Source organism: Ursus arctos, unplaced genomic scaffold, assembly GCF_023065955.2.
Source record: "Ursus arctos isolate Adak ecotype North America unplaced genomic scaffold, UrsArc2.0 scaffold_14, whole genome shotgun sequence".
Classification (NCBI taxonomy): Eukaryota; Metazoa; Chordata; class Mammalia; order Carnivora; family Ursidae; genus Ursus; species Ursus arctos.
This window is the reverse complement of record NW_026622808.1, coordinates 11211418-11232947: the sequence shown is the minus strand read 5'-3', so window position 1 is coordinate 11232947 and position 21530 is coordinate 11211418. Positions and strand designations below refer to the sequence as shown.

At 61.1% G+C, this 21530-nt stretch overlaps 1 protein-coding gene and 1 long non-coding RNA gene across 4 annotated transcripts in view; both read right to left on the bottom strand.

Moving 5' to 3' along the window:
- Positions 1–3063: 3063 nt before the first annotated feature.
- LOC130543580 (uncharacterized) lies at positions 3064–7582 on the bottom strand. Its single transcript, XR_008959038.1, has 2 exons — positions 6515–7582; positions 3064–4312 (listed from the first exon to the last, which is right to left on the bottom strand). It is a non-coding gene; the product is annotated as an uncharacterized LOC130543580 (long non-coding RNA).
- Positions 7583–9917: 2335 nt separating this feature from the next.
- The window catches only part of WSCD1 (WSC domain containing 1), a 34414-nt gene continuing 22801 nt past the window's right edge, over positions 9918–21530 (bottom strand). For all 3 annotated transcript variants that reach the window (XM_044391740.3, XM_048227074.2, XM_026520710.4), the window contains exons 6-9: positions 17381–17540; positions 16766–16930; positions 14751–14951; positions 9918–13740 (exon numbers count right to left, since the gene is read on the bottom strand). In XM_044391740.3, coding sequence (XP_044247675.1) covers positions 13388–13740; positions 14751–14951; positions 16766–16930; positions 17381–17540 — 879 coding nt within the window. In that variant the 3' untranslated portion in view covers positions 9918–13387. The remainder of the gene's footprint in view (positions 13741–14750; positions 14952–16765; positions 16931–17380; positions 17541–21530) is intronic.

Sequence of the window (21530 nt, the reverse complement as noted above, 5' to 3'; positions counted from 1 at the left end):
ACTGGGTGGGACGTCCCACATCCCCCTGAGACCGTGCCTCCCTCCGCCACAGGTCCCGGTTGTCAGGACAAGCAGACTGGGGGCTGCCGGGAAGGTGACTGCAGCCTCCAGACCCTCCCAGGTCAGGAAGGAAGACACCTTCAGGTGGTTCCAAAACCACCGAGGAAAGTATTTCCATGTTCAGGAAAGTATTTCCATGTTCCCAAGTGGAGATTAAATCCTCCATGTGAAATGTGTTTTCCTTTTCTTCTTGCTCCTTTTGGCCATTTGACCCTGTTCTCTGGCCCCTCTCTGACCTCTGGCCCCAAGGTCCACCCACCTCCCTTGTGCAAGGCCAGAAACCAGCCCAGGTGGGAACAAAGACTGGGCCCTGGACAGAGGGGCCCACACAGCAGCCTTCAGGATGCACTTCTCCAGAGACAAGACCCATCCTTCTCTTTGTGCTGTGAGCTGGATAAACCTCTGAGTGTGTGTGTGTGAGTGCAATCGTGTGTGCATGTGTGATCATGTGTGTGCACGCGTGAGTGCAACCGTGTGTATGCGTGTGATGTGTGCGTGCAATCACGCGTGTGCACGTGATCATGTGTGTTCGTGTGAACACACATGTAACCATGTGCATGTGTTGATGTGACGTGTGTACGTATGTGCGTGTGATCATGTGAGTGCGTGTGAACACGCATGTGATCACGTGCATATATGTGCAAGTGTGTTCATGTGTACACACGTGCAATCATGTGTGAGGTCGTGTGTGCCCATTGTTTAGGTGAGTGCGTGTGAGCATGTTTGTACACATGTGCACGCGTGTGAGCATGCATATGCACGTCTGTGATCGTGTGTGTGCAATCACGTGTTCATGTGCATGTGTGTGCGTGTGACCACGTGTGAGTGGGTGTGTGTTCCCGTGTCTCCAGAAGGGCCCTGTGCGGAGTGAGTGGGGATGAGAGGTCAGGACGTGCTCCAGGGCCCACCGGCTCCATGTGAGCATCAGGTGAGGCTGGGTGGCGGCCGGCAGGCAGGTGGGCCAGCCACAGTCTGTGTTTGCTCCTGGCTGTGCCCCACGTGAACGTGTCCTCTCCCTGAACTGAGCGTGTCTGCCACGTGCCCACCGGCGCCCTGGGCTTCTCTGGGAACGAGATGCAGGTTATCCCTCCCCCATTTCCGCCGCGGCCGCTGCTCTGCCAGCGCCTGTGGTTCCCCACAAGCAAAGTCGCAGCTGCGACCTGGCGTCCGCTTGGCTGTGGCCGCTCTCCATCTGCCCTTTCTCTCATTTCCTGCGTCCCACTTGGCTCTCTTTGGCTCTGCACACATTTCCTGCGTGCACTGCTCTCTGACCCTGTGTAGCCGTGTTTGAACCTTCTTCCCCTGGAGGCTCCCGTGCGGGGCTGTGAACACGCCAGTGCCCCCACCCCACGGGCCCAGGTCCTCCTCCACGTTTGTGTCCCCCCAGGACCATTGCTGTCCTGGACCCCGAAGGCCAGGACACCCTTGTCTGTATCCCTGGGAGTGTGTGTGGAGTGAGGCACGCTGCTGTGGCTTCCATTGTAAGCGGGATTTTCCCGAGTGGGAGGAAATGCTGAGTCTCACCGTGTGAATTCTAGGTAATCCTTGCTTTAGTCAACGAGCAGATAATTATTTTGTATTTGTGTGATTTTTCCCACTCATGACTCATTTGCTCATTGTGTGCTTGAATATGCACTCGACAAATATTTAACGAGCACCTAGTGAGGCCAGTGGATCAGAGCCATTCTCACAGGCGCCAGGTTCAAATCCCAGCCCCACCGCCCCACCCGATCTCCCAGAAGCCCGTTTGCTTATCTGTTCAATGGGCCTCCCTTAGCTGATCTGAGGAACGTGGTACAGTCTCATTTTAAAGTCCCCGTAGCTCTTCTCTGCTGTTGCTGGCATGGGTGTCCTCGCTGTGAAACCAAGTGTCAGGCGCCCGCCCCGCGGAGGCTCACAGTCTAGCAAAGGCAGGTACGAGGGGCGCCCGTGGTCTCTTCTGCCTGGGGGAGCAGGGGAGCCTGAGGGAGGAGGCAGGGCCTTCCAAGCCGGGCCTTGAAGGATAGTTAAAACGCTCATGGTCCACAATGGGGGCGGGGGAGGCTTCCCAGGAAGATGGAGGAGCATGAATGGCCAACCCTCTAGAGCGCCGAGTGGATTGAGGATGGCGGCCATGAAGAGGAAGGTTGTGTGGCCAGATTACAGAGAGCCTTAGAGGGCCCTGAAGGCCAAGCCAAGTGGGGCATCTGGGCTGTATTCTGTTGGCCGTGGGGAGGGATTCCAGCATCTTAAACAAGGGAGCAGTGGGATCCGATCAGTGCCAAGGGTACAAGTTGCCATTATAAAAATAAATACGTTTACCCGAGACTAAGGAAGTTGGCAGGAATACGCGGCCAGATTTTCAATGCTCGGCCTGTGTGAGTTTGCTTCCTGCCGCAGGAAAAGGGGCCAGGAAGGGTGATGTCACAGGAGCTTGGGAGGCCTCATGTCCAGAGCAGGCAGCCAGCTCGGGCTTCCCAGGGACCGCGAGGCAGGGGAGGTGACCCAGGTGGCCTTTGGCCCCGTGCCGGCCTTCCTCCCATCCTCACTGCCTCAGGGGCTCCTGGAGACCTGGAGGAACCACAGGCGGGAACCGCAGGCAAGGAGGGAGCCGTGGGGCCTACATGAACTTGCCCTGTGTCAGTGGGACAAATCACTTAACTTTCCCGAGACGTGGTGTCCCTGTCGGTGTGGGAGCGCCGTGGCGCTGGCTGTGGCCGTGAGGACTCAGGGACAGTGTGAATGTCTGGGGCGCACCGCGGGGCAGGCAGCAGGTGCTCATCAAACGGCAGCCGTGGGGGGGGTCTTCGGACTCTGAAGAGGCTCAGCGCACCTGCTCCCGCCTCCCACCGCCCCTGCTCCTGCAGCCCTTCTCGCCCGCGGGCTCTGCTGCAGGTGGGCTGGATGGGGCGTGGGACACGTGGCTCCTGCCCCAGAGGGTTCACGCAGTTTTCACCACCCCTCTCCCAAGCAGGCAACACACACATCCGACACCTTCTCTTCCAGGACCTTTGAAATTTTCGCTGTAAGTGGTAAAACACATCAATGAATATTTATTGAAATGGCACTTTTAATACAAAGCCATGTTAGTGAAACTCCCAGGAAATGCATTTTGTGCAGCCATTGATCTTAAAATATTTACTATGAATGTGCTCATCTTGGAAATATTGCACACTGCCTCTTATTATTTGTTCTGGATGAAATTGCAGGGATTTGGCGCACATGCTTTTTACAAGCTGAGCAGGGCTGGCGAGATGATCTCCTGGATGACGTTTGGCTTTCTTTCCTCCCGGGCCCCAGTGTGTGGTTTTCTATCGCTGCTCTGCGCGTCTGGGGTCCACGAGCAGCTGGTGAAGGAGGCGGGCTAAAGGCACACCTGCGACAGGCGAGCTCTGAGAACAGACACGTGGAGAATCAGGGATACAGGGGGTCATCTTGCCGGATGCCCTGACTTAGCCACGAAGGTGCCCTTCAGATGGGGGCCACCTCCCAACCCCACCCACCGGATCAGCAAAACTTAAGACATTGAGAAGCCACGGGGTCCAGGAAGATGCAGGGAAACTGGCATTTCGTACGTTCTGGTGGGGATATGGATTGCTACAGGCTTTTTGGAGAGGAGGCCACCAATATCCGTCACGATCGGAAGGCCACCATTTACCTTTGGGGGTCCGTCCTGCAGACCCCAAAGTGCTCGTATTAAGTGCTCATGCAGAGCGATCGGTGTTGCAACAGGCCGGCAGTGGCCCCAGCTAGAAGCAACACGCATCTCCATCCAGTGGGGAGCTGTGAATGCAGTACTTCCTGCTTCCATGGACAGGTGGCCTCTGAGGACTGCTGACTGCTCGCCTGGTGGTAGCGTGCTCCTCCAAAGGTTTTTATGTGCGTGTGCGAGTATTGTAAGCGTAGGATAAACAAACAGAAACTAGACACTTTAGAGAGGTGAGATAAAGCATTGCATATTTTTCCTTGCGCCGGTGCGGTGTATGTGCCCCGCGTGGGAGATCCTTGCTGGAGAATGTTACGCCATGTTCCAACAGCGCATCACCGAGTGGACACTAAAAGGACAGAAAACTCTGCGTTGTAGGGTCCCGTCGTTGCAAAAACACACGATGGCCTTCAGCATTCCCGTGTGTCGGTCTGTAGGCGGTGGGTACAGCTTCATGGCTGCAGAGACGCAGATGGGAGCACGCACGTGCCTTGTGTCTTCATACACGTGCACAGCACGGCCCGGACGGGTAATCCTCGGCTGTCACCCCGGGGGCCACGGCGGGGGCTGGATGGCAACCAGGAAACAAGATATTAAAAAGATACTACAAACCGAGAAAATATTCGGGATGTAATGCCAAGTAGGAAAGAAAGTAAACCCCCGTGTGTTAGTTCACACGGGGAGGACGGCAACATAAGAAAGGGAGCCTGCCAGTGACAGGGACGAGGGGCACAATTTCTGTCTTGGGTTTGGGTCGTCATCGTAACAGGAGGACTCGTGGCCAGCACGTGGGTGGGTCTTAGCCCCGTTCTCCTCCTCTCCCCATGGGATGCCAGTCCTTGGTACACGGACCCCACGACCACATGTTCCCCACCCCCCATACACACACACCAAGCAGACAAGCTGGTGTCTTTCGGTCCAAGTGCCAGACAGAGAGAACCAGACTGCTGGGCTCAGGTCAGTTTTCTCATTGCCCGCGTCCAAGGGCTGGTGACCTCTGGGACTCAGACAGGCCAGGGGTGTCCTAACGTGGCGTTCCTGTGGGAGCGTGGCAGAGAGGCTCACGGAGCAGAATATGGCCATGTAGAGAGCAGAGGAGGGGCTCCCTCGGTTATTTCCACGGGGCTCTTCTGCAATCGAGAGTCTACACCACAGGGTTCGCTTGCGTCGGATCGGAGGATTCGGTGGGCATGTGCATCAGACATCCTCTTCGGGGCCTGAGCCGTGTAACAGACAGGGAGGGCGTCCTGGCACGGGGTCCTGGGGGCCCGGTGACTGTGGTCGGGATGAGCCCTAGTCAGTGCCCTGAGTGGGGGGGGACCCAGCCCGACTTGGACGCGTCCTCCTCTGGACTCTGGCATCAGGGACCATCCCACTGCCCTTGGCTCCCGGGCCATTTGAGGGGGAAATTGATTTCCAGTCCTATCACCCGTCCATACATCCGGAAATTTGTCTCAGAATTACATGCTAAGGCGAGGGAGAGGACGTGGATAGTTTCCCTAAAGATCACACTCTGCGCCCAGGGTCCCGTGGAGATGGGGCGTGATGCAGCGGGGGGTCAGGCCCGCACGCGGAGTGATGTCGTGGCAAAAGCAAGGAGCCGTTGGCTTTCTCTGTTCGAACATCTCATTAGACTCTGTGTCCATCGGAGGTGACTGGCTGGCGGAAAGGTGACCGTGAAGGTCTCCCACGGAGAGCCAAGCCCTTCGTTATCTGATGGAGATTAACATGGCCGCGGGAGAGGGGAGCCTGGGGTTGTGTGGAGAGCAGTTTCTGTGGGTGAGCCCCTGGAGTGGCCCCCACCATGTCTGACCAGAGTTTCCCGGCCTCACAGACTCCCTCCCAGGCTGAGTGTGGGGAGCGGGACAGTTGTCCGCGTATACACGGATACACGGTTGGAGGGTGGAGCCCGCAGGAAGGGAGCCCCACCCCCAGGTGGTACAGCAGGATGCGGAAGGCCCCGTGTGTGGGGTGGGGTGGGGGCGGGGAGCAGCCATGGGGACGTGTGCGGGACCGCAATGCAAGAGCGAGGTTCCCTAAGGGGCCACCTTCTGGCCCCCGTGCCCCCACGTGACCTCTCGTCTGGGCAGAGGCTAGACCCGGTGACGCGCTTCTAGTGACCGTATTGCAGCAAAGGTGGGACTCACGGGGCTGGGTCACAAAGACGGCTGCCACGTGGCTCACACACTGTACCCTCCTCCCCTCCTTACTCTGATGCAGCGAGCTGTGCGGGTGAGAGCCCTCCTTCCTCCACCTGCCAGGAGTCCTGCCCACGGCGGGGTGAGAGGCTTGGCGGTGAGCCCTCTCGCGGTGGAGCCCACAGAGGAGACTGTGGACCGGCCACCTCCCAGTCGCAGCCTCGAGAGGGTCTGTGGGCCGCAGGTCCCACGTGAGCCGTGCCCTGATTCCCAACCCACACAAACTCGGAGTCCGTGGCTCTAAGTTATGGCTGTTTTGGGGTGACGTGCTGCATGGCGATGGATCACTCACGGTGATGTTCGCCGCTGGGGTGGGGGCTCCAGGCTGCCTGGGAGGCAGACGCCCTGCATTTCCCACCCCGGCCCCCTCGTCTGGGCAGTGGGGCTAGGAGAGAAGCCCGGTCCTCCCCCGGGAGAGCCTGTGTGCGTGGTCTGGGGGCTGCCTGTATCCAAACACGCTCGCCCTCCTGCTGCCCTCAGGAGAACGGGCGTCTCCGTGTTGCATCTCAGGCCTGTGATGGGGGGGGTTTCTGATTAGAAGAGAAGTCGCTGCTGTAGGGTTGACGCTCACCTTTAGCTACCAAGCGGCAGAACCGGGGGCAAAGGTGGGCGATGCCATTAGACCATCTTCCTGAACGTCCGCCCACAGCCTTTGGACGACAGCCCTGCTGCTTTGTCTTCTGTTCTGCGAGCGGGACACCAGTCGACCAAGAATGTGTGTCTTCGGTGCAGGAGAACTCTCTGGAGAGCTTGAGTGCTGTGTTTGTCCCTCTCGTTCTGCCTACCGCATGGAGCCCGTAGGTCACATTCGTGCCCCAGCTTCTCAGCACGTGGGGGGATTTCAGCAGGTGTCCTCAGCCACGTCCCCCCGGCTCACGAACAGGAAGCACGAGGCAGCGGTTGTGTTCCTGGAAAACTTGAAAAGCCAGGTGGTTTAGGATTTTCATGTGACCGTACTTCCTTCCCCTGATATTTCCTGTGCCTCCTGCGTGCGAGTCCTGTGCCAGGAGCTGAGGCTGGAAAGGTCCATACAAAATACGGCTCTGTCCCTGACCCACTGGCTTAAAAAATCCAGCAAGGTGAACATGCAAATAAAGTTTTTCGAGTGAATTGAAAATGGTGATTATTGATCAAATTTAAAACATGATGAATGGAAGGAATACACAAAAATTATCTTAAGAGTATTTTATGTTTTTCCACGGCACTGTCCATTTTGGGGAAGACCTGACAGAGACTGGGCTGTCAAGTGAAGGTCTGGCTGCTATGACATCCCTGGTGAGGTCCGCATCTGGAGCAGGTGCAGACGTGCTTTTTCCCCAGATGGTGTGGACGGCATCAGCAGAACTGTCGAGCATCCAAGCTGGGTGAGGTCTTAAACGTTCTTCTTTCAAATTCTCAGCGTTTTTTTGTTGTTGTTGTTTGTTTCGTTTTGTTTTAATGATCTTGAGATTCAGAGAGGAGAAGATGCTTGCCCAAGATCACACAGCATCTGCTGGCCATGCTCGTAGGTCATCTGATCTGATTTCTGTGGTCAGGGATCCAGTTCTCACGGCGGCTGGTTTGGGAAGCACTCGCTCAGCGTTTCCCTCCCTGAATTGAACATGCATGATGACATGACCAGGAGGGCGAGGAGTGGTCAGCAAGGGGACAAACCCTGAGAGGCAGCAAACAGACGGGAAGATCAGAGGTGGTGAGCGCCCAGCATGCAGCGGGGCTTGTGCCTCAGAACGGCATGCACGTGCTATCAGCAGTCGGTGGAATCGGGGAGCAGGAGGTGGCCTTGGGGTGATTTACTGGGTCTTTGGCTAAGGTCCCAACAGGAAGGTCGACCCCACACCATGCTCCTCTCCTGTAATGAACGCAGAGCCGCCAAAACTCCGATGGGGACCAGAACCACAAAAGAGACCATAAAGTCAACAAAGAGAGGAACTCACACCCAAGGAAATAGAGTTAACAGAGCACTGAGTGTATTTAACGTCCGCAAGTAGACATGGGGGGCATCATCCACGAAGCCAGTGCAGATTGTGATAAAAATCAATTAGAAGTTCCAGGAATTAAAAAAAAAAAAGCCAATAATCATGGACACTGACAGATAGGTTAACGGGAACTGTATGCGGTGAAGAGCAAATGGTAACTTTTGAGGATCAAAGTGCAGGACCCGCGTGGTGGGATGAGACAGCAAGTGTGGGAAACAGCCCCCCGCGTGCTGACGGTCGCAGCTGTGCTCTGGAGTCCCCACACCAGTGAGTGAGGAATTCGAGAAGGATGTTGGGAGAGGGGCAACATTCAACTCAAAAGTAGTTAATGATGTCCTAAAATTAAAGAAGTCCAGATAGTGAAAACCCCTGTGTGCTGTGCAGGATGAATTAGAAAGGAATACAGAGTGGCCAGTGTGGACTGGGGACAGGGCCCTGACTGATGGTGACACAGGTGTAACCTGACCCCCCCTCCCCGCGACATCCCCCAAACACCCAGCACACTCAGTGCAGACCGGTGGGGAGCAGAAAGTATGGATTTCCAGACTTTTCCCACATTGGTGTTATGGCACACAGACCCCAAGCTGTTCCCCAGGGATCCCCACCTTGTCGGGTGTTCACGCTTTCGTGGGACCCCCGCCCCCTTCTGTGCAGTGGGATGCAGCAAAGGTGACAGGATGGGCTTCCTGGGACCATGTAGTAGATGTGGGACCCTGCGTCACCCTCCCATCAGCAGCCACATCGTGACCTTCCTACAAGAGGCCCACATGTCAGGACCACATGTGGGCTGGAGGGACTGAGGGCCTCAGTCCTACAACCACAGAAACTCAATTCTGCCAACAGTGTGGGTGAGCCTGGGCATGGACACATCCCCAGGCCAGCCTCCAGTGGGAACACGGCCCGCTAACACCACCTTGATGGTGGCCGGCCCACGGAGGTCCACCCAAATGCCTGACCCACAGGAGCTGGGGGAGGGTGACTGGGGGTCGGCTCGAGCTGCTGGGTTCGTGGTAATTTGTCACCCAGCAAAGGAGATGTGGCCAGATGAGGCTGGTGGGGTGTGATCTCAACCTCTGGCAGTCCCATTGTGCAGTTTAGACAGTGGTGGGCGCGGGGGGCGGGTGCTGGCAGGGAGGGAAGCAGCCACTGCCCCGCTGTCTCGCTTCCTCCCTGTGTGCCGTCGGCACAGTGGGTGTGGGTCACCGCGTTGGCCAGGTGCGGGGCTCAGACCGTGGGGACAGGATCACCGAGTGACCTGATGCCAAAGTCCAGGTGACTGGGCGCCTGGTCGGGAGGGCTGGCACGCGATGCGGAGGGGGACCCGCCTGTCCTATGGGTGAACATCCTAAGGCTTGTCCGTGAACCGCCTGGGGGAGCAGGACCCTTCTCTGTCTGGGACGTGTGGGACGGAGGATGAACCCCCAGGCATGCCCTGGTCCCTCTCCCTGCTCCGTCTAGGCAGGTCTTCAAGTCCTGGCAACGCTCTGATAAAATGGCCCTTGGCGCTGAACTCGGGCGCCCACCAAAGTGTGTTCTGGCAAAGAAGTAGCAGCGAGATTAATGGGGTCGCTTCCAAATGAGCTGGCTGCGCACACTTGCCCCGTCTGCCGCGACGCCTCCGAGAGTTATAGGCATGCAGCGGAAGGGCGGTCAGGTGGTTTCGCGGAAGGAGCCCGCGCTCCTGCCCTTGCTGTGCACACTCGTCCTTCCAGCATGACCTCGTGGGGGACCCGCCCGTCCAGAGTCCCAGGTCCCTTATCTGTGAAGTAAAGGTTTTACGCTCAGGGCAGCCCCGCTCAGAAGCTAAATCTCTCCCCCCACTGAGGTGCACGCAGGACAAGGTCTCTGTTCCAGGGAAAGGCACCGTCGCCGGCCCCCCAGCTCAAACGGGGCCAAGGCTCGGCCTCCACCTCCGTCAGCCACAGAGACAGACAGAACCTGGAGCCAAGCCCACAGCCCTGTAGCCCGTAAGGAACAGAAGCCCAACTGAACCCGAGGTGAACAAGAAAGGGGATTTATTGGCTCATGTAACAAAACCGTCCAGACGGAGGGCAATCGCAGGCAAAGCTGAGCGGACTTAATGATGCCGTTCCTGGCTCCTCGTGCCCCCGACCGCCCCCGTGACAGAACCAGCATTACCTGAGGGTGGCCCCTCCGCAGACCCAGGGTCGCCGACCTCCCCTCCCACCAGCAGTGCACATTCCCAACATCCTGAGATGCTCTCCGGCCACACCACTGTCCCTGAATCGACCCACAGCCAGAGAGATGGAAGGAGCTGCTGGCTTCATCCAGGCCGGGGGCAGGGGGGCCCACCCAGAGATGATGACTGTGAATCCCCCCAGAGACCGGGGGCTGCTGGGGAAGGAAACAGGGCGGGAACAGGTGCACGCACGGCCTTGCCCAGCTCTGGGTCTGACTTCCGCTCCATTTTGACCTCATTCAGGCAACTGGTCCCATTGGGAGAGGTGAGCAGTGTGGGCCCAGACCCATCGGTTTCCTGCTAGACGCCTTCGAACCACCCTGCAACACCCCTGGCGCCTTTCCAGCCACGGGAAAACACAGCTCTGCCCCAGGCATTCTTGCAGCCAGGAGGACCCCCCAGAACTCCCATTTCCTCCCTGGGGGCCCCCCAAGAACCAAGGAGCTCCTGCTGCATTGAAGGGGAAAATGCATTCTGGGGTGCAAACATTATCACACATTCATGCACTCAGGATCTAATTTTAGCTGCAAGACGCTTCATTACAAGATGCTTACATAATTAAGCAGTTTTCTTCCCAGGGTCTTGAAGCCTGTCTATTCTTCTGTCTCATTTACACATCACTGGGATTATCAGAAATGTGTTTTAGTTTTTTTAAATTATATATTTTGGTGTTTCCAAATTGATCCACAACGGGAGATGAAAACCATGGGAATTACACGTCTTAACACAGGTTTGTGTGATTTCACGGCCTCACCATGAAAGGTAGAATCCACAGGCAGCCAGCGTTTTGCCACAGTTCTCCCCCAAATTCACACTGGCCTTTGCTCCCTAGCTGCTTGGGGCAGCAGCCGCTCAATGGAAAAGCTGAGAGCCCCGGCAGGCCTCACTTACAGAGGCAAATGGACAGCCAGAGCCCCTTTCCATGCCCCCAGGCTCTCCCCCAGGGCAGGGCATGGTGACGGCCAGCCTCGGAGAACCAGCAGCAGGGCCTTTGCACGTCCTTGCTCATCTGTCACCCAGGAGTACCAGCCCCGTGTCAGGTGCCTGACCGTGTGGACCAACTCCGCACAACCTGGGTGCATGCTAGCCCCATCGTTCTACTCATGTGCCGGTCTGACTGAGGTGTGCTGCAAGCCCCAAGGCAGGAAGGAGGGGGGGTCTCTGGACACCTGGCAGCAGGAAATGAACCATCTACCAGGGCCGGGGGGAAGGGGGTGTTGCTATCCTGACTCCAGCTCGGGTTGGCCCCCCCTCTGCCCTTCCCAGCCTCCCCAGTGTCGGGGTCTTCTCCCCGAAGTCACCCGGGTGGCCAGGAAGAATAACGGCCAGAGCTAGGGAGCCAATCTCAGGAGGCAGCCAGTATCTGGCTCTCCATCCCCTTGAGACTCCAGGTTTGCTTGGGGGGTGCAGGGACCCTTGGGCCACCTTCCACGGTAGGTGGGGCCTCCCGGCGGGCCTCACCTCTTCCTACAAAGCCAGAGAAACAGCTTTATCAGGGGCCTTCCCAGACTGGACCGCGGAGCCGGATCCGTGCCAATAAACGTTCACGAAGACCCAGCCTTTCCAGCGTTACGCCGAGAGCAGCTGTGGGGGGCCCGGGTCGGGCTCGGCACCAGCGTGGCTTTGGCAGAGCTGGGGACAGGTGTGGAGGCCTCCCTCCGAGGAAGGGCAGCCCGCTGGGCCCTCGCTGTGGTGGCTCTCGGCTTCCCATGGCTGGTGGGGAGCGCAGGGCCAGGATGTTCCAATGCTGGTTTCCCCAAATCTCTCACCCCATTTTCTCCCCCTGGTGCAGCTTGGCTCAGGCTGTGGGAGGTCAGACCACGGGGCCCAGCCGGGGTCACCCCAAGCCTGGAGAAGCTGCCCAGGGGCCCACGCACCATCATCCATCTTGCAGGGGTCCACCCCCACCCCCAGACCGGAGCCCTGATCTGCATAGCCTCATTCTGAACCCGAGGTACCGGTGAAGGGAGCTCTGTCCGTCCAGGCTGAGCACCAGGGGGCTGGAGGACAGTCCCTCTGTGTCCCCACCTCTGTCCTCACCCACCCACTCCGTCCCCTGCTGCAGGGACTCAGACACACACGCCCACACCCCACCCACCTGCTCTCCAAGCCTCTGAGCCTTTGCACACACTGTTCTCTCTCCCTCAACACCCTTCCCTCTGCTCTGCTGGGGTGTTTCCTACAGACTCCCCAAGACCGGCCCACACGGTGACCCTCAGCCTGCATAGCACACACGCTCCTCTGAAACTGGCTTTACTCCCATTTGTCACCAGCTCCCCTGCCCCCTGAGGTTGTGAGTGGGGGCAGGAGGCCTCTTCTACCACCCCGCCCCCGCCCCCGCCCAGCTAGCACACAGCAGGCCGCAGTGTCCTTGAGGGCCCTTCCTCCAGGGATAAGCAAGTGGGAAAGATGTCAGCCTCCCACAGAGACAGAGGTTGTGGCAATGAGGCCCAGAGACGGGCGGGGGGTGAACACAGAAGGTTTGGCCTCAGGGTCAGGCAGACGCACAGCCATAGCCTCTCCCCCAAGGGCCGTGTGGATGAGGCCTCACAGGGAGCAGGGCTGCCAAGATGGGTGGGGCCACTGGTTCAAGTGGCCCCCAAGACCCGTCCCTCCTGGGGTCCCCATGTGCACCCCAAGCCTCCTCCTGCAGACCTGGGTGCCCTCGGGTCTGGGGCTCCCCTGGAGGCCAGCCCCTCCCTGCCCCATGCCCCCTGGGCTTCACACCCTGCCTCTGGGACACGGGAGGAAGAAGCCAGGCAAGGGGGCCCCTCCAAAGAGTGTTGACGTTGGACGGGGTGGTGGGGGTGCACACAGCTCGTAGCAGGTCCTGAGGTCAGTGTGCGGCGTGGGGGGGGGGGGGGGGCCTCTACTCTGTCCAGCGCTGCCAGCCTGTCTGCACAGAAGGGAGAGCAGGGCTGCGGACCAGGGCGCCTGGTGGCCACGCCACACGCGTTCATGGGGCGTCAGATGTGCCGTCAGGATTGCAGGGCCCAGCAGCATCCGTGAGCTCACGCCTGCACCGGGGTGCCCGCTGCCCATGGCACTGATACCCCCCTAGCCCCGCGTCCGGCAGCAAGGACTCTGGCCAGCAAGTCTGCAGCAGGAAACAGGAAAGCCGGACCGGGAGCCCAGGGCACACGCACAGGCCGGCGTCTGCAAGTGCGACGGGTCCGGCCCAGCCCGCGTGGCCCCGCAAGCGTGCAGCGGCGTGTGCAGCGCGTCTGGGAGCGCGGGGTGGGGGGGGGCCTGCGGCGGCTCCGGGCCGTCATCTGGGCACGTACTCGCCGGGCAGTCCGGCCCCGCCGTGGTCGCGCAGTGCCTTGTCCACTGTCCGGATGTAGCCATCGATCAGCGCCCTCATCTCGGGGGTGAAGGGCTCGGGGTCGTGGGGGCGCCGGCCACGCCGCCGGAAGCTGCCCTCCTTGTTGTTCTCCACGCACAGCAGCCTCTCCTCGCTCACGGACACGTTGAGGAAGGCCACCATCTCCCGCAGCGTGGGCAGCAGGCTGTGGCGCAGCTCCTCGTAGTGGACCACCAGCAGCCGCTTGCCGTACCGCAGCCAGTCCAGCACGTGCGAGGACCACCACGCCGCATAGCTGTGCACAAAGTCCGGCCACTCTGCACGGGAGAGATGGCGCCGTTAGGCCCTGCCTCCTGGGCACTCGTGGTGGGGGGACAGTGCCCCACGGACGAGGCCCTCCTGACCAACCACGGGGAGTAAGAACGGTACCCCTGGCCAGCCTGGGTCATGTGGCCGTGTCTGCATCTGTGGCCATGGCAGCACCACACGAGGACGGACGTGGACTGTGTGTACCAAGAATTGGTTCCCTCTCTCGTGGACGGTGAATGCCGTGACCGCTAGGCCCACACCGGGGCAGGGAGAGCCACAGGCCCACGTGGCACAACGGTGTTAAGAACAGGTGGGGGAACAGGGTGACCCCCGTCCACCTTCCCCTCGTCCCAGGAGGAGCAGAGGTGTGGCGAGGATGCGTGCAGGCCCCATCGCCTGCCCGGCATCCTCCTGTGTAGCTAAGTGAACGTGGTCCCTGCCTGATGCTGACCGCGTCTCGTGGGGGGGGGGTGGCCAGTGTACCCCGTGATGCCGCCGGCAGCAGGACATGCAGCAAAGCCACGGGCGGGGCAACCGCCAACTTCTGCAGATGACTACTCCCTGAGGTTTCTATCTCAGCAAATTAAGACATCTGGCGGGCTTTTAGTTGTGGTGGGGAAAGGCGCAAACGTCAAACAGCCGGCCTAACCATGCCGCCCGCACACCTCAGAAGCCGCAAGGACCTTCGCTTTCCCTGGTCTTCACGATGACCCTGGGATAGGGGCCTCCCTGGCTTCTCAGATGAGAGCCAAGGAGGGACCGAGCTCAGCCTCCTGCATCCGGGGGGTCACCAAGGGGCAGAGTCTGCAGGGTGGGCCTGCCTGCCCTAAGGCTCCGCACCTGCTGGACGCAGCTTCCCCTCTGACCACTCAGTGTCCTGACACTCGCCACCCGGACCCGTGTCTCGGCCACACTGTGTTGCCTGGGGGTGGGGGGCAGTGGCCGAGCCCGGGCCGGGCGGGGCACGCGTGTCCGCACAGGAGTAAAGCCGCACGGGCTGCCCGCCCCTTCTGCCTACCTTTGCTCTTCCAGTTACGGTCGGCCGCGTAGCCCAGGTGCCCGGCACACTTGCGGTTGAACTCGGCCACCAGGGACCTGTACGGGTTACGGATCAGCAGGATGGCTGAGTCGAACATCTCGATTTCCCTCCGGCCACTCTCATGGGTCTTCACGCAGATGGTGCGTCGGCTGCGCCAGTGGTCCTTCTCGCCCTTGAACCCTGCGGGGGAGAGGGGAACCCCTGAGGACGGCGTCGGGGTCCCCGCCGTGGCAGCAGACAGAGCTGAACGCACCTCCAGGAGACCGCAGAAGTCAGGGGTCAGGGGCCTGACGCCCCTCTAGACCCTGGAGGTGTGTGCACACGTGTGGCGTTTGCATGCTGATTTCCCGTAAGCACCACCAATAATCCGCGGGTTAGTCGTGGCTGCAGGTGTGGCTGAGTGGGTGGGTGACTGGCCCAGGACCACACAGCAGCACATGGCGCACGTGTCCCCGTGAGGCCCGGCTTCCACCCGCCTGCCGGCAGTGGGGGTGGGCTCCCCGTCACCAGACACCAGGGCTGTAAGACGCCACCCTGGCCTCTGACCTTAAGTGGTCCTGTAGCGGGGCCCCAGCCCTCCCCATCCGTAACAGAGTCACAGGTGTGTCAACAAGACGCTTGTGTGCTCGTTCCGCGGGGGGCTTTATGCCAGGGATGGAGGGGCTCTGCATGCGGTCCCACCAAGCACAGGGGCTCGTGGGAACTAGGAGTAGGGGCCGGTCAGGGGGTGCAGCACGATGTCACAGGAGGACCCCTGGAGGGGTGCCCCTGCACCTAGACTCTGGCCACGTCCCCTCAGATCCCAGGTCCGCCAGCCCGGGGCCCCTGCTCCGTAAACGAGCACACGCTTCTCTTGGGCCCTCGGGGACACCGACGCGCCCCAGCACCAGCTGCTTCGTGAGCAGCTGGGAGCACGTGAAGTGCAGCAAGCAGGGATGGACTACTCTGAATCCAGGTTCGCCTACAGGGACTCAGCACTCGGCCGCAGGCCAAACACGCCGGCCTCCGCCAGGCTCCTTCTGTCAAGCACTGGGAAGGTCCAGGAAGGAGGAGCCAGACCACGGGCCGTAGACACGGGATTGGGTCCCCGACACCTGCGGTGCCTGCCGTGCACAGCAGGCTGTCTCCACAGCGGCCACTCTCACCCGACACACGGACCACATTCGCCCAGGACAGGCTGGGCACCCGTGCGTGTCACCGGTGGGTCGGTGCAGAGGCCAGTGGCCACCCTGAGCCAGTCCCGTGAGCCTTGGAGAGGGAGCCTCCGGGGCCATCACACGTGGCCGTTCTAGCCACTGGGTCCCCTAGCCACTTGCAGACCAAGACCGCCAGCTGTGCGGACAGGTGCAGCCCGCCAGACGAGCGGGTGGCAAGGCAGCCTGTGCCGCGGGGCTCCACGGGCACCGGGCCGCAGAGGGCAGGACCCCAGGGCAGGATCACCGGGCCGCCCCACCATGGGTGCCGGTAACACTCGGCCCGAGGACGAGGGACCAGCTCCCCTGGCTTCTCCCACCAGCCCAGGGCCCACCGCCAAGCTCAGGACGCCAGGGACCCGGTCTTGTCTTCCTAAACCAGAGTCCAGTCAAGAATCTGGACGTGCTGGCATGACACCTGCTGGCAGACAGCCCTCGCCTGGCTGGGGCTCTCGGTCCCACGTGGCACAGGGAGGCCTCTGGCTTCTGTAAGGGGGAGACTAGAAGCCGCACGACTCCTGGGGGATTCCGCACCCGTCTTCGCCTCACAGAAAATCAAACAGAGCACATGACAGAGCACGTGACGTCTCCCTTAATGACCAAGGGTTCTGAAAACGAGAGGAAATTTGGGAAGCGTCCATAGTGTGGGAGTCCCAGCCGCTAGGACGGATCTCGTGACTCTCCCCCTGGAGCGTGGTCCTGGGCCGGCCGTATCGCGGGGAGCATGCTAGCAATGCCCGTTCTCAGGCCCCCTGGGGTGGCTCTCACCCCAGGACCCCGGGCCCCGTGGCCCCCACTCACCCTTGTTGTATAGGGTCCCGTCAAAGTAGTAGCTCCCCGTGTAGAAGCCGGTGGCGTGCTCGATGAGGTGCCGCGCCCACGTGTTCCCGGCTCCTGGGAAGCTCGACAGAGCCACAAACACCTTGGACTTGGTGGGCAGGAACCGCCGATCCGTGCAGCGAGTGTCTGAAAGTCCGGAAGTTGGCCACCAACCGCCCCACCAGGACCCGCTGCCCCGAGACTCCCACTTCACCGACGGGGAAACTGAGGCAGGCCTGGGGGGGCGGGGTTGGCTGCACAGGGCTGTGGCCAGAGAGAGCCCCAGGGATGACGAGGCCTCCCACGCCCCGGGCAGCGAGCCCTGGCTCCCCATGCAGCACAGAATGCTCCAGATTCTGCAGGGGGTGGAGGGGCCCCGTCTCACTGCTCTCCTGCTTTTCCACAAATCACCTTCGACCCCAGATCCGCAAAGGCCATGTGCATCCTGTGTCCAGCCTCCAGGGAAGGTGGAGCCCTCCCCTCCCAGCCCCAGGATTGCATGCGGCCGCGCTGGCATCTCCAAACCCCCAGAGTGCAAACGTGACAGACACGGCGGGGAGGACCCCGCGCACCTCGTCCCCCAGGCGCTGAACTCACCCTGCACGGGCGTCTGGTACACCTCGCAGTACTCGGCCAGCCTCTGTGCCTCGGGCTCCTGACCACACAGCGAGCTGTCCACGGCGTCCCGAAGGCTGAACTGAGGTGTGGGGTAAGCGCAGTAGCACTCCCAGCCCCGAAGGATGGCCAGCGGGAACTCCTACCCAGGAGCGAGGGGGAGAGAAGCATGTGGGGTGCACGCCGGGGCCAGGCCTCCCAGCTCATGGATCCCTTCCAGGGGTGGACGACGTCTGTCCTTCCAGTGCAAGCCCAGGGGAGGCACGGCACCCGGGACGTGACTTGTGCCCCCCAGCAGCTCAGAGCAGGCCGGGGACCCGTCGACAGTCACAGCGTGAGCGGGGCCTGGGACATGAGCAGAGCCCGGGACTAACGGGGCCTGGCAGGAGTGCGGGGAGGACCGGATACTCGGGGCAGGGGTGTCTGCAGGAGCCAATGTGTGCGAGGGTCAGAATGGGACACGTAAGCCCACACAGGACAGGGCAGGGCCCACAGGCCGTGAGCCCCAAGGCGACCTCTGGCGTTCCCGCGGCGCTCCCTGGGGAGACCAGCCCAACCCTGCTGGGGCGGTGGGGGTGTGGGCTGGAACAGACCGCCACAGTCCCTGCCGGCCCTGCCAGGATTCGGGGTGGACCCTCGCGGTGAGCCAGCTCCTGGCCTCCCCTGTGCTGTTAGCTCCCTGCTCCCTCTGCCCCCACAGAGGACCCGCCAGGCTCTGGGCGACCCCGGGCAAGGTGCCGAGCCTCTCTGAACAAGGGCAATCCAATCCACCTTGCACATTCATTACAAGGACGGCCCAACACTGGGCACGGCGCTTGCAGGCGCTCCCAGGGGGGTGGGCACTGGGCACGGGAAGGACACCCAGCCCCACTCGCCCCTGCCTGCCCCTGCCTCTTGCACACGGGAACGCAGGGACAAGCGGGCAGGCAGGGAGGGAGGCCGGAGCCCGAGAAAGCCTCTCTCAGCTGAGGCAACGCCGCACAGGCCTTTTTATTTTTCGCCCACAGGAAAAAATCTCATAAATAAAGAAAAGAAAATCAATAGCGTTTTCTCAGCGTGGCTCGGCAAAGCGGAGGGTCTCCGCACTCAGAGAAGTTGCCGAGGCCGAGTCCATGCGAGGGCGATGGCAGGGCCTGGGGCGGGGCGGCTCCTGCGCTCAGACGTGCGTCCTCCCCCCAGTGCGCTGCAGCCCCCACCAGAGCCTCTCCCTGCCTCCCTCCTCCTCCCGGACGGACGCCTGTAGCAGCTGCACCCCTGCCAGGAGCTCCCAGGGTCCCGGCCCGTCCCTCTGATAGCCGAGCTGCCTGCTGGAGACAGAAGCCGAAACCCTGCACTGTTCTGACGCTGTGCACCCCTACACACCCCCGCGCACCCCCACCACGCACCCCGACAGCCCCGCCACGGACCCCCACCGCGCCCTCCATCACAGACCCCCACGCACCTCCACCACACATGCCCATTGCTGCTACAACACCGAGCCCCCCCCCCCCAACATGGGGAAAGCCCTGAAACAACCCGTGGGTCCCCATCTGGAACGCTAGTCTGTCTGTGAAATAGGCAAGTCCTGCGGCCCAGGCCTGGGAGGGGGGAGGACCTCGCTTCCCTCCAGCCTCCTCACTGGCTCCCCTAGGACCAGAGCCCCGGTCCCCATGACTTTGTTGGACGAGGCTCGAGACACAGATTTTCAGAGGATGGGGGACGCAGGGCTCGGGGTGTCTGTGAGCTTCACGTGCGTGGGGATGAGGGAGGAAGCGGCAGGTGTGGAACCCATCAGACCCAACACCAAACCCACAGTTCAGCAGTCTGCTCCCTCCAAGCCTCGGTTTCCCTGTCTGTGAGCTGGGGGCAGGACCCCCCCACCCTGGTGCATGTCCTAGGTGAGCCCCCTCTCATCTCTCAGAACTTCCGCTCTCCCCCCCATGCTTGGGGACCTGAGGGTTTGACACTCTGCCTGTGGGCTCCCCTCCAAGGCCCCCAAGCCCGAGATGGACGTCTGAAGTCCCACCCCCGTTGCACCTGTCAGACCCGCCTACCGCCACAGCAGCCCCCAGCCCTCACTGGCTGCACACTCGGGCACCACAGCGCGGCCGGCATTGGGGCACAGGGCCCGGGCCTGGACGGGGGCGCAGAGTAGCACTGGTGGGGCCCCCAGCTATCTCTCCGCACACATGGCATCTATCCTGCCCAGGTTCTACCCCCACCTCAGGATCCGGCTGCATTCGGAGACGGGGTCTCTAGAGGTAATTCAGTAAAAATGGGGCCATGGGGGGGAGGTGTGATCCAATCCGACTAGTGTCATAAGAAGAGATTAGGACACAGATGGACAGCCGTCTGTGAGCCCACGAGGCCTGAGAAGAAACCAGCCCACTGACACCCCTGCCTCAGGATTCTCGCTCCCAGAACCCCAAGGACTGCAAGCCCCCCCATCTGTGGCACTTTGTTCGGGCAGCCGTGGTGACCTTCTACACTGGGGTCCTTACGGTCCAGACACACACACACCTCAGGACCTTTGCACCTGCTGTTCCTTCTGCCTCGAATGTCCCGCCCCCAGACCCCCCCACTTTTTCAAGCCCCTTCCCCTAGAGGCCTTCCCTAGTCACCCCGTTTCATACCGCCATACCCCTCCCACCCTCGCCAGACCCCTATCCCCTTGCCGAGCCTTCTGGTTCTGTTTCACGAAAACAGACGAAAGTTCTGCCCCATGGGAACCACTGGGTCAGCTCTGACGCGCACACACAGCCGTATCCTCCCACTGCCGCGGTTCATCGGCCTCGGCCCCCTCCCTCCTGCAGCCAGCGGCTGCTCCCACCCGTGCTCCACGCTCGCCTAGTCTATCCTAGAACGCCCTACGAACAGGCTCCCTCCCCTCCCAGAAACCTGCGTGCCAACTGCGCCCATGCCAGATCTTCCATCGAGGAACCACGGGGGTCGCCATCCACGGGCAGGCACACCATCGGGGTGTCCGTTCATGCCACGCGCATCTATGCTCTGTGTCCTCGAGAGCGCGGGCGGGACCTGTTGGGTGCGCTGTGCTGCGTCCTGGGCTCCAGCAGAGTCCGCGCCTGGTGGACGCTCCGTGAACATCTGACGGATGTGCCAACAGACGGTTGGATGTCCCCCGAGGTGTTGGCGGTACACACGGGTGCCTGCCTCCCGTGGGCTGCGTGCACCCTGGCAGGAGGGAGGAGCAGAAAGCCGCAAGGCCTCCCCCGCCAGGACCCAGTCTCTGCCACCACGCGGGACCCCTTCCCAGCTGTAGCGGCCGCCCTGTGACCCTGCACCCCACCAGCAACGACCCGGGCCCCTCGGCTTCCTCGCACGGATGAAGCCGTCAAGCTTCCAGGCGTGTGCGGAGCAAGGGGGAGCCGCAGACGGTAATGCAGTTTTATTTACAACATAACCGCTTCGGCGACATCACCGGATTCTGAAAACACAGAACAATTTTCAGCCCCTTGGGGATTTCTAGGACATGATTTCCATAAAAATTAAATATTGATGAGGCTCCTTTCTGCCAGCTTCCCTGCTCCCCCACCCCCGCCCGGGCTTCGGAGAGAGAAGACGGTCGGAGAAGGAGAGGCGGAAGGAGGAGGCCGGGACACAGACGTGGGACGGTTTTCTTTGAAGGGGTGAAGGGGCACGGGGCAGGGGACAGGGCCCCACCCAGAGACAGCATCCAGAGCCTGGGCCTGGCGGCTGCCCTGTGCACAAGCATTCAGCCTGGCGTCGGGTCACGATGCAGCAAGGGCTGGGCCCTCCCGTCCCAGGTGTCCACGTGGTGGTCGTGGCCAGGGGTCAGGGTGTGGACGTCCCAGCGGGCCCGTCAGTCCCCATCCTCCCTGAGCACCTTTCTTGGGGTCGGTCCCCAGGATTACAGGGAATGACAGAAACGTCAGAGATCAGAATGTCAGGCTTCCGAAGGGCAAACTGAGGCAAGGAGGCAGGTGACGAGCAGCCCAAGACCCCAGACCGTGAGGCAGAGCGGGGACAGCAGTAGCCCGGGGCTCTGCCACACACCACGCTCAACTCCGTGGACACACACACGAAAACGGGGGTTTTCGGTGAAACCTGCGAACCAGCACGGAGCTCGCCTTGACCGATCTCCCGCCTCCCTTCACTCCGAGGCCACTCTGGG